This window comes from Sceloporus occidentalis, unplaced genomic scaffold (genome assembly GCF_023333645.1).
Source record: "Sceloporus occidentalis isolate IW3139 unplaced genomic scaffold, rSceOcc1.0.p SCAF_8, whole genome shotgun sequence".
Lineage (NCBI taxonomy): Eukaryota > Metazoa > Chordata > Lepidosauria > Squamata > Phrynosomatidae > Sceloporus > Sceloporus occidentalis.
In genome coordinates this window covers 11,939,578-11,951,149 of record NW_028316988.1, presented here as the reverse complement: position 1 = coordinate 11,951,149, position 11,572 = coordinate 11,939,578, and the positions used below count along the sequence as shown (strand labels likewise).

Below are 11,572 nucleotides of genomic sequence, written 5' to 3'. Positions count from 1 at the left end.
CTCAACTGCAATGGCCGCTGGCCGCGGTGGATGGGGATGGTGGGGGTTGTAGTCCAACACATTAAGGAGTGCTGGGCCTGAGTTTCTCTAGCAACAGTTTCTTCTGTCAATGTCATGGCTTCAATGTCAAGAATTGGCCTCATTCATACAAAGTAGCTTGGCCTCAGCCTGAGGGATACTTTTCACCTCTCTGAGGTAATTTTCCCACTGTAGCAAGGCCTAGATTTCACAACACACTTATTTATACATTTTATATAATGTTTCAGACAACTTTTACCTCAGGATTTTGAGGTTGTTTGGCAACAGTTGCTTTTGTAAAAGTGTGATGGCTTCACTGTCAAGAGTAGGCCTTGTTTATACAGTGAACCTGAGGAAATCTTTTCACCTCTCTGAGGCGATTTTTTATCATTGTAGCAAGGCCTAGTTTCCACAACACACTTATTTATTCATTTTATATCATATTTTGGACAACTTTTACCTCAGGATGTTTAGGTTCTCCACAGCAATGTGGCAAAAACAAACAAGTGCAAGATTCAAACCCACAAATGTATATAAAGAATAAAAGAGGGAATGGGGCAGAAAGTAAGCCAAAGAGGCGACAAAGGAAAGACAAGTGAAGAATAATAAAGAAGGGAGGCAGAATTAAAGAACCCTGACTTCAAATTGAAAGTCAAATGAGGAAGATATTGGCCACTATCCCACATTTTAAACGCTGAGGTAAAAGGATTAATTTGTCCAGCTAAATGTTTCTGGTGTATGAATAATTTAGCTTCAATCTGAGGGAAACTTTTTACCTCTTTGAGGTGATTTTTTTTATTGTAGCAAGCCTTAGCTTTCACAACACACCAATTTATACGTTTTATGTCATGTTTCAGGCAACTTTTACCTCAGAATTTTTAGGTTCTCCACAGCAACATGACAGAAACCAACAAATCCAAGCTTCCCGCCCACAAATGAAGTATAAACAATGATAGAAAGAATTTAAAAAATGGGAATGGGGCAATAATAAAGCCAAGGTGGTTTCTTTTCCAGAGGTAAAAACTGGTTTATGGTCATTTTAAAAACCAGCTACACTGAACTTTTGCTTCTTCTTGTTTTAAGCTTACAGGACTCTGCAGCCGGACTTGGAAGAGAAATATTTTGAGCAATGGTTGGATCACTTCAACCTCCAAACCTACAGCAACAAAACCTTTCTGCAGAGATACCTCGTGACGGGTGCGCTTAAAGTGGTATTAAAGTTAAAATAAATTAAACAACCAATGGTCCAAAACAGACTTCAGAAATAATCCAGTTTCAGATTGCTTTTACTGCTCAATGCTAGAGAATTCTGGGAACTGTAGTTTTGTGAGACATCGAGCCTCTGTCCGAGAGAGCTTCGGTGCCACAATAAACTACAATTCCCAGGATTCCTTAGCACTGAGTCAGAGGCATATAAAGTGGTCTCAAACTGGGTTATTTCTGCAGTGTTTTTTGGACCTGTCTGATCAAATCATTAAAAACACATCAAGCACACAATGCATGTTAATAAAAGCAGCACACACAACCTGTATCCACACTGAGGAAATAAAGCAGTTAGATGCTACTTTAAGTGCCATGGTTCCATCCTATGGAATTCTGGGATTTTTAATTTGGTAAGGTATTTGGCCTGGTCTGTTGGAGAGCTCTGGAGCCTTGCCAAACTACAAATCCCAGGTTAATAATAATAATAATAATAATAATAATTATTATTATTTGTATCCCGCCTCTCCCTTAGAGAAGGGGTAGGCAACCTGTGGCCCGGCAAGGCCTTGGGACCGGCCCCAGCCCGGTCCTGCCACCGATTGCCACCGGGGCCTTTGGCCTCTCGTGCACAGGGGCAATTGTCTATAAAAGCCTCAGAAACATGCATTTATGTTAACATTTTTTTAAAAATCAGCAAATTTTTTTGTGTGTCCTCCACTTTTTTAAAAAAAGTGTCCACCATTTGAAAATTTTGTCCTACATTTGTCCTGATTTATTTATTTATTTTAATTTTTTAAAAATTATTTAATTATTTATTTTTTGGCTTCGGCCCGCCAGTTGTCTGAGGGACAGCAACCCGGCCCCCGGCTCAAAAAGGTTGCCTTAGAGGATCGAGGCGGGTAACATCACAAGTTAATACAAATACAATAGGATTCTGTAGGCTAGAGCCATGGCAATGGTGTCAGGGAGGGCAGGCCGGGGAATGTCAGAAAAGTGTGGTGATATAGAAAGGAGGTGAAACAACCCTTGACTGCCTCCATGGGGTCCCAGTCCTGCTTGCGGGTCCTGGGCATTCATTGCTCCCCTTCTTCTCCGTTGCCTGAACGTCCTTCCTCTGCCTGCCCCACACAGAGAAATTCTGGGAAAATGGAACCGGACCCATCTTTTTTTACACCGGAAATGAGGGAGACGTCTGGGAATTTGCTCAGAACTGCGGCTTCATCCTGGAACTGGCGGAGCAGCAAGGAGCCCTGGTCATCTTTGCAGAGCATGTGAGTGTCCTCTTTGGAGCGGCACACAGCTTTGCTTTCCCTTTTCCCGTCTTTTCTTCTGCTGGCCTGACACGTCTTTTAGGGTCATTTTTTTGGGGTTTTTCCCCCCACAGAGGTACTATGGGAAGTCCCTCCCGTTTGGAGCAGCGTCGCTGCAAAGGGAGAACGCAGGTCTGCTGAGCGTGGAGCAAGCCCTGGCCGACTACGCCGTGCTCATTACGGAACTGAAGGGAGAGTACGGGGCGCAGGACGCGCCGGTCATTGCTTTTGGAGGCAGGTGAGCGTCCTTTGGCTTTGCCATTCTCCCTACAAGGCTGGGGGAATGTTCTCGCTTTCTCTGACCCAGCTGGAGAATATCAAGATCTGTTCTCTGCAGGAAGGAGAACAGGCATTTCACAGCCACCATCAAAATAGTTTGGGAGCCAGAGTGTTCATACACTCAAGCACCAAATGCTGAGTTGTGTGTAGATTGCCTCTGCTGTTTGTGCTTTAACTTAATCCCAGCCAAAACAGGTCTGGGAGGGAGAATAAAAATTGGTCCTCAGCAGCTTATAATTGGTCAGCCAAAAGGAGAGCTGCTCCTCTCTTACATCCCTGCGGGATTATACAGAACAAAAGAAATATTGTGGGACTTTCCCCCCTTGACCTTAAGTTTGTTTTTAAACCAAATCAGCCTCCTTAGGGCCAAAGATCAGAGGTGGAATAAAAAGTGCAGCCATTTGTCTTTCTTTTAAGCCAGCGAGCTCTTTTGCAAAGTCTCTCGCCTTGTCCATTGCATCACCGGCCTGGCCTCTTTACTTTTCCTTTCCGACTCTGCAGTTATGGTGGGATGCTGAGCGCATACATGAGGATGAAGTACCCCAACGTTGTTGCCGGTGCACTAGCTGCCAGCGCCCCAGTTCTCTCTGTGGCCGGGATCGGAAACTCCAACCAATTCTTTAAGGATGTCACAGCGGTAAGAGGAGGATGAGTTGGTTGGGTTCACATCCCCCAATGAGACTCCCACTCCCAAAGGAAAGCTTACATTCATGGGAGTAATGAATCCCACCTCTGGCTTCTGTGAAGCTGCAAAATTAGTGGGAGGGTCTTGGGTTCCCTCAAGCATACCTCCTCTTCTTTGCTGGTTTGAATCAAAGGGGGGGGGGGGGGGAACTGTGGTCTTTTTCTTTCAGGATTTCCAGAACTACAGCCCAAACTGTGCCCAAGTTGTGCGGGAAGCATTCCAGCAAATCAAAGACCTGTACCTGGTTGGAGGTAAAGTGAACACACTTGTCTGGTGAGAGACAACTTACGAAAGGAGAATTTTTATGCTGGGGAATGGTTACAAAGATAAAGTTGCTGCTGTGGAGCAGAAATGGGCGAACAATCTTCCCAGACGTTCACAGATCAGGCTGTTACACACTCCACACACATATTTCTGTGTTCTCCTATTGCCTGGCAGCTACCAAGCCTTGGGAAGGGCCCTTGCTCCCATCACTTACCTGACTGCAGCAACCACCCAATGAGGCTTCTGTCTTGAGTTTCAACAGACCCTCCAGAATGTGCTTTTCCTCTCCTTTTTGTCTCTGCACTCAGCTTATGAAGAAATCAGCAGCAGGATGTCTACTTGTGAGAAGCTTTCCTCCAAGGAGGACGTCTACCAGCTCTTTGAGTTTGCCCGCAATGCCTTCACTATGTTGGCCATGATGGATTACCCTTACAAGACTGATTTTATGGGCCACTTTCCTGCCAATCCTGTCAAGGTGAGCATGCCTTCCCCATTAGCTGTTTGAGGGAAAACTAACCCTTCTGTTCTGACTCTTGCGTCTTGATTTTTCTGTACCTGTCTCAAAACCTCACCCGGTGCATGTGTGTGTCTGAACGCAGGTCGGTTGTGAGCTGATGCTGGCAAACAAGGACCCAGTCAGAGGCTTGGCAGCTCTTAGTGGTGAGTAGGAATTGTAAACTGCTGTCAAAGCAACATTGGGAAGTTTTGATCTCAGCCCATACTTGGAGGCAGGAGCATGTGAATCTCAAGAACTTAGGGAACCCCTCAGGATTTGTGGAAACTATTTGAATATGACCTGGAAAAATCCGGCTTGCGTTTCCTTTCTTAATTTCAGCGGGGGCTTCTGCTAACGCATTGCTGCTGGATTTTCTCCAGAGTCCCTCTTTAAAGAGCAGGCTGGGCTGTGTGCTCATCGGTGATGAACAAGTTGAGGGTGGATTTCTTCTTGCCGGGGGCTGGTGGCTCTCCCCCATTCTGCTGTTTGCTGGTGATCTGGCATGGGAGGCGAACGAAGCAAGAGGCGTGATCCACCAAAGCCATGGGTAGGGACCCTGCTTTCGCCCACACCTTCCTGCCTGGGCTGCAGACAAAGACACCCTCCTCTTTGGTCCTCTGGCGCAGCGACCCACCTCCAGTGATGTATAGTTGCTGCTGGTGCATGGCAAGGCCAAACTGGCAGAGGTCAAAGGCAGAGAGGTCAAGCAGTGTCCACTGATCAGAAACTGGGCAGTAGGACTCCATCTTGCTGACAGGCACCCATTCTCCAGCCTGCAAAGGACCAGAAGGAGCAGAGAGGCATCAGAGGGGAGGATTCTGTTGCTGGCTAAGCCAGTGTGGGCATGGGTCAATTCTTCCCCCAGGCCTACTGGTGGTCCACACTCTGCCTCCTAAAATAAGCCTAAGTACCATTGTTTTTCCCCTGCAGTCCCTCAAAATGGAGACAGGAGGTGGCATCACCTCACTTCCTGTTACCATTTTGAGAAGGAGTGCTGAGGAAAAGGGAGGTATTTGGGTGTAGTCCAAGGTTTTGAGGTGCTTGTGTGGGATGGAGATATTTATGCATGTTTTCACAAGCTGCGGGGGGTGCTTTCATCTTTGGCGTTGGGGCAAAATGACCCAGAATAGTGCAGAATAGGGTACTTTAAAAAGAAGCTGGATGGTCATCTGTTGGGGATGCTTTGATTGCAATTTCCTGCATGGCAGAATGGGGTTGGACTGGATGGTCCTTGGGGTCTCTTCCAACTCTATGATTCTATTATTCTACTGGTTGGAGGCTTCAGGACCGCAAATGGGGCCATATGTGGTTTGCAGTGTGCCCACCCATGGTATTAAGTGAAAAGTGAAGGCAAAGACACAAAGGAACAGAGGCACAAACCGAACGGTTACTGTTTGGAGAACCAGATTTGCTTACCTGTGAGCATCTCACGGGGTCATTACAAGCATGAATAGCCTGGACGTTTGATTCACCGCCATAATTTTACTTTTAAATCAACTTACATTTGTCAAAGCCCGTCCTCCAATGCAGACGATTTTGTCCTCAGAAGCTGCCATCCCATGGTCACAACGTGCAAAAGTCATTGGTCGGTTCTTAACCCACCGACGCAGGCGGGAGAGGTAGCTGTAAGTATCTGGTAAGGTTTTCCCACTGGCGAATCCCCCTGGCGCAGATGGGCGAAAAGAGAGGACACCACCTTTTAAGCTGGGCATGGATCCACCTGCTTTCCCTTTGTGCCTTTTTCTGCCTGACTCCTCAAGGGCTGAAGTGTGAACACAGAAAACGACGGCGCCTACAGCTAAGAGGAGGCTTCCAAAGACACTTTGGGAAGCCCAGAAGGCTGTATTGGGACTCCAGGGGAGCAGAGCTAAGCCCTGGAGCCTGTGGTTCTCCAACCCTGCACCAAGAAAGGCTCACTGACAGATTTATTTTCTCTGTGCCTATGAAAGAATAAGAGAAGAGTCACCTGCCAGCTTACAAAGGGAGGTTTGCAGATCGAGGGTGCCTCATTCCCCTGGAAAACTATGGAAACATCACTCCATGAATTCCTCCTATTGCAGTGGCAGTTACTACTGATAAAGCAGCATGTGCCTGCGCCTGGCCTGCCTTGCAATGCAGGAGGTGACTGGTAAGGCAGGGAAGACTTCTTCAGGAGAGAAGAGCCTCAGGACCACCAGTGTCAGTTTCTCACCTGATATGTAGAGGATCCCTTTGTGGGTGGCTCCCGCGTGGTCAGCCACGGGCAGCGGGCAAGGCGTGATGCTCCGCCATTCATTCTCGGCCGGCCAGTACTCTTCCGCTGTGTTGGTGAGGGCCCCCAGCAGCGTCCCCCCTCCCACGGCCACGAGGCGGCCATTCAGGGCCCCTGCATGAAAACGGGTCCGCCGCGCCTGCATGCTTGCCACTTGGATCCACGCATTTTGCTGGGGGTCAAGCCTGAACACCTGAAGCAGGAAGGAAGGAAAGGAGAAAGGAAACGAAAGGATGAAAGAATGGGATTAGTTGGCTCCGTTTCCTAGGGGAGCGTTCAGCATTTTGTTGGAGGGGAAGCTTAAGGGCTTTCAGGTAGAAAATTTTAGCCAAATTGGAAGGAGGTGAAAAAGACCATCTGAGACAAAGCATGTGTTTCTCCTGAAGAATTTGGACCAGTCTGCACTACCTGCATTAACCTGGACCTGATTTTGTTCTATATTATTGCCTGACAGAGAATGTGGCCAGCAGGGCAGCATCATTTGAGCACCCTGGGAGGAATGAGCGACTGTACGCTCCTCAAGTTTTGTGCTTACCTTGTTTGAAGGATACTGTCCTTTTGGGTCAAACTTGTCCTGGCCCCCCATAACAAAGACAAAGCCGTTGATCACAGCGACAGAGTGGTTATACACAGGCCCACTGAGTTTCCTGATCTTTCTCCACAAACGAAAACCTTGATCCGCAGCCCACACTTCGTCGTGGATGGTGTTGTCCGCAGACCTGCCACCAAGAACGAGCAACCTATCCGCACCGCCCCGGACCTGTGTCCGCTCGCTCTGGAGGGATGGCTGCGCATATGGCTGGGAATGATAATCCAAGGCCTCCTGAAGGTACCAGCGGCAAACAGGGTCCGTCTTCATGAGGGACTCCTTCTGCACAAATGTCTGCAAATCCTTGAGAGGTATAAGGGGAAACCGGATGCACCTTAAGAGACTGGGCGCATCTTTGAGGCGTGTGGCGTCTTGGTGCAGCCAGTCAACGGTTGCGTGGAAGAGGTCCAGCTCAGTGAGACCTTGAACATCCTCTCTGTCCAGGACCTCATGTAGGGTGGCTCCATCCAGCTCCTTCAGCCGTGAGGGGTCTGCCAGGATCTCTTTGCAATGCCTGCTCACGCATCTCACCGCTTTCTCCCTCAGCTCCTCTGGGCCGAGCCTCTTGGTGATGTTGAGGATCAGGAGGCAAGTGTGCCAGTTCAGGCTCTCTTCCAGGAACTGGAAGCAGAGGCCCATCACCTCACGCACCAGCAGCACTTCAGCCGCATGGAAGGTCTCCTCGACGGTCTGGAGGGTCAGCGCCAGCCGGTTGGAGTAGACAAAAGACAGGACGTTCTGCAGACCGCAGGCAGTGGCAGAGGACACCTTGATGAGGGAGTCGTGGCTGGAGGTGTCTCCGGCAAAGCGCATCTTGCAGTAGCTGCTGGCTGCAGCCAGGACAGCCTTGTGGGCAGGGAAGGAGGCTCCCTCAGCCTCCAGCATCACGTCGCACAGGAGGTTCTGTGAGCGCAGGTTCCCCAGCCCCTCCAGGAGTTTGGGCAGGTAGACATCCGAGGAAAGGCACTGGCCTTTGGCCGAAACCTGGTCACTGAGAGACATCATCCCCTTTACCAGAGAAGCTGTGCCACAATCCACAAGATAATCGCTTCTTGGCTGAGACAAGTTGAGGTCTCCCTCAACTCAGAGGTTCACCCTTAAGGTCTAGAGTTTTTGAACCCCGGTTCTTCAAAGATAACCAGTGGGGCTGCCTGTTCCCTTCAGCTTTGCTCATGTTTTGCCTGCAGTGTTGTCCTACTTTCCCTCCAGGCTGCCAGGGAGAGCAGGTCAGATGATGTGCCATTGTCAAGACACCAGACCTCCCCATTTCCACAAAGGTGCAGCCTTTGCTCAGCTTCTCAGTTACGCTTGAAGTGGCTCTTGTAGCTGCCTAGGTAGCAAGTCCAGGCTTGCCTTTGTGGCTTTTCCAAATCTGGAGTCAGAGGAGGACTGTGTGCAGCACGCGAGGCTCCTTTGTGGCTCAAAGGCAGCAGAGTAAGTATTCGGCTCCCAACATCTTTCTCCAGCATCTGAATCAGGGCTAAGCAGATCCAAGGCTTGCAAGCAAAGTCTGTGCCGTCCAGCATCCTCTGTTTTTCAAGCACAGATTCTCAAATGCCTCCGGGAGGTTTAAAACAGAAAGGAACAGGTGCCTCTTGTTCAGCCCATTAGACTGCACCTTGATATGGAGGTTCCATTTATCAGGACTTTGAATAATGTGGTGTTTTATTCTTGTGTTTTCAAGGATTTGTTTGAAGTGGTTTTAATTCTGAGGCTACTTCAGCTGCATTGTTTTAATAGCTTATGCATTTTTAAAATGTAATGCTCCTATATGAACATGAAATGTAATGTCTTACATGACTTGTTATTAGCATTTGTTTTAAGGTTTGTAGGCAGCCTTGAAATCCCAGTTTTGGAGGAAAGGTGGAATTGAAATGAATTAGTACCACCCGCAATGGCTGATGTTTCTCTTCTACTATATTTTGCTCTCTTTCTCCAAGTTAATCTGTGGCATCAGATTCAGGAAACCCTGCATTGGGTGAAAAAGTACTTTTTCCTTGTCTTGAATCTACTGCCAAATATAGCCCATCATATCCAGAGAGCAACAGGTTAGGCAGGGCTGCTTTATGAGATGGAACTAGCCCACACACCTTTTATTCCATTGATTTTCTTCTTGTGGCCTTTTATAGTCTCTAAACATTGCCCAAGAAAGAATGGGCAGCCTCTCCTTAAAATGACGGTGGCCTCCTTTCTTTTGCTCACTAGGGTTATTCTACAACTCCACCGGGACCACTCCATGTTTTGACATTTACAAGCAATACCGGAAATGCGCTGACCCAACCGGCTGCGGCACGGGCTCCAATGCCGAGGCATGGGACTATCAGGTACGAGAGAAAAAGAAGAGGGATGAACTGGAGCCTCCAGCCTTGCCCTGTCCTTGCTCCGTAACATCTTGTAGCGAGCTTTTTCCTCCTAAATGTCAGCCCCCAAACCATTCAGCCTTTCCTTGCAGAGATGGTATTTCAACCTTCCACCTATATTATGTGCCCAATATTTCCCCCCTTTTTCTTTCAATCTGCATGGTGCCATTTTTGAGAGAGACTGACCCAAATTGCCCACACTAGCCTAAAACTGGCTCCACCATAGATTGTATAAAGGCATAGACACTTTGATTTTGTGATATGCGATAATTGCATTTAAACAGATGTCTAGTCCCTGGTTCTTTCCCTTGACTGCCATGGCTCTGTTGTACAGAATCCTGGGATTTTTCGGTTGGTGAATTTCCCAGAATCCTTTGCTGTAAGAGGCCACTCTCCTGAACTACAGCATCAGAACTCTTTGGGACAGAATTCCAAGTAATTCATGAAATGACAAATCCCAAGGCCCCGTAAGATGAAGCAACGGCCGTGGAGAACCATTGTAGTGTATTGGTTTGAGTGTTGGATTAGGACTCTGGGAGACCAGGATTCAAATCCCTGCTTGGCCACAAAAACCCACTGAGTGACTTTGGGCAAGTCCCACTCTCTCAGCCTCAGAGGAAGGCAATAGTGGCCAATCTTCTCTGAACAAATCTAAGAAAACCCCAGAATAGGTCTGCCTTAAGGTTGGCATAAATAGGAAATTATTTGAAGGCACACCACAAAAAATAGAGGTGGAAGTAAAGGGCCATAGTGTGGATGCAGCCCCAATTGTTGTATCCCTGCTCTGCCTGATTCACGTGGCTTGTTCAGGACCCTTCTGCTTCGTTTCAGGCATGCACCGAGATCAACTTAACATTTGACAGCAACAATGTGACTGACATGTTCCCGGAGATCCCCTTCACCGAGGCTGCCAGAGACGCATACTGCTCCTACAAGTGGGGGGTCCACCCCAGGCCTTTGTGGCTGCGGACCAGCCTCTGGGGCAGCGGTAAGCAGTGGTCACTCCTCCTTTGTTCACTCTCTTATTAGCTGGAACCAGAGGCCCTTTGGGCCAAACTTAAGGGTTATGGGTTGCCTTCAGGCTGGGCTGTCAACCCAGAGGGACAATGGTTGGGGAAACCAACCTCAATTCTCACATTTGATTAAAAGCCACCCCCTGAGAGCTCCCAAGAGTACTTGCTACACTTTTCTACAGTGTGTGTCAACACAATTATGTCAGCTTCATTATCTCATTTGATATCTCCAGATCTGGCCGCTGCAACCAACATCATCTTCTCAAATGGAGACCTGGATCCCTGGGCAGGCGGTGGAGTAAGTTTTTCAACACACACACATAACACTTTCCAAAATGGGTTGGTGGCTGTTGGTCTGCCATCTTGAACATACATGCTCTTCTGGATGCAGTTGCTGGCCAGCCCTGCAGGTAGTCTTAAATTTCAGTGGCAGACTGGACAAAAAAAGAGAGGTGGGATTGAAACTCCTGACCTAATAGACCGAAATTAAAAAGTTCTTAACCACTGGGCCAAATAGAAAGCTTTCTAGGTGCCTGTGCTAGTAGGGTTAAGGCTCAGATCCACTCAGGAAATAAAAGACTGATGTGCCCCTGGGAAGATGTACCCCTGGGTCAACGTACAAACGGTTCAAAGGTCTGACCGAAGTTTGTATACCTTTGCTCTTATATGTGGCCTGGAAAAGGTATGACCGTCTTCCCCTGTTGCTTTTTTAGGTCAGAAAGAGCCTGAGCTCCTCGTTGATCGCCATCATGATTGTGGGAGGTGCCCATCACCTGGACCTCAGGTAGGAACAGCAGGGATGATGAATGAATTTTGGACTGTTTGAGACAGGGCTTAGCATTTAGCATTCTAACATCTTCCCACCTGATCCCTTGGTGCTATATTTGTCCCTTCAGATAGTTTCAGAGAAGCAATTCGGACTACAAGTGGTAGTGTGTGCACACTGGGGAATAGCATTTAGAATTACGCTTCCAGAAGGCTTTCGAAGGCAGTCTTCCATTTCTGCAAGTAGCACAAAATGCCTTAGCAGGTCATATCTCCCAGCTGGGTCCACTCCAGAGCATGAATGGAACAGTGGTAGTCAGTGGGCACAAAACCCTGAGG

General features: G+C 48.1%; 2 protein-coding genes across 4 annotated transcripts in view; one reads left to right on the top strand and one right to left on the bottom strand.

Moving 5' to 3' along the window:
* Nucleotides 1–11,572, top strand: part of DPP7 (dipeptidyl peptidase 7) — a 28,432-nt gene that overhangs the window by 1,274 nt on the left and 15,586 nt on the right. For all 3 annotated transcript variants that reach the window (XR_016282087.1, XM_089534668.1, XM_089534667.1), the window contains exons 2-12: nucleotides 1,102–1,215; nucleotides 2,353–2,492; nucleotides 2,606–2,769; nucleotides 3,312–3,447; nucleotides 3,665–3,746; nucleotides 4,068–4,234; nucleotides 4,359–4,419; nucleotides 9,301–9,419; nucleotides 10,287–10,443; nucleotides 10,702–10,766; nucleotides 11,182–11,252. Coding sequence is in view for 2 of the 3 variants with exons in the window: in XM_089534668.1 (XP_089390794.1) it covers nucleotides 1,102–1,215; nucleotides 2,353–2,492; nucleotides 2,606–2,769; nucleotides 3,312–3,447; nucleotides 3,665–3,746; nucleotides 4,068–4,234; nucleotides 4,359–4,419; nucleotides 9,301–9,419; nucleotides 10,287–10,443; nucleotides 10,702–10,766; nucleotides 11,182–11,252 (1,276 nt within the window). In the remaining variant the exon portion in view is untranslated. The remainder of the gene's footprint in view (nucleotides 1–1,101; nucleotides 1,216–2,352; nucleotides 2,493–2,605; nucleotides 2,770–3,311; nucleotides 3,448–3,664; nucleotides 3,747–4,067; nucleotides 4,235–4,358; nucleotides 4,420–9,300; nucleotides 9,420–10,286; nucleotides 10,444–10,701; nucleotides 10,767–11,181; nucleotides 11,253–11,572) is intronic.
* On the bottom strand, nucleotides 4,565–8,249 carry LOC149307930 (kelch-like protein 9). The gene is made up of 4 exons (XM_089534665.1): nucleotides 7,042–8,249; nucleotides 6,447–6,699; nucleotides 5,758–5,918; nucleotides 4,565–5,028 (listed from the first exon to the last, which is right to left on the bottom strand). Exons 1-4 carry the CDS (start codon nucleotides 8,098–8,100, stop codon nucleotides 4,645–4,647), a joined length of 1,857 nt encoding a protein of 618 aa, XP_089390791.1. The 5' UTR covers nucleotides 8,101–8,249; the 3' UTR covers nucleotides 4,565–4,644.

Bases quoted from the DNA above. Each gene is read 5' to 3' on its own strand.
- LOC149307930 (XM_089534665.1), bottom strand. From the start codon at position 8,100: ATGATGTCTCTCAGTGACCAGGTTTCGGCCAAAGGCCAGTGCCTTTCC. The intron at 5,919-6,446 runs GTGAGAAACTGA...CATCTGCGCCAG, and splicing joins AGGGATCCTCTACATATCAG to GGGGATTCGCCAGTGGGAAA. The intron at 5,029-5,757 runs GTAAGTTGATTT...GGTCCTTTGCAG, and splicing joins GAGGACGGGCTTTGACAAAT to GCTGGAGAATGGGTGCCTGT.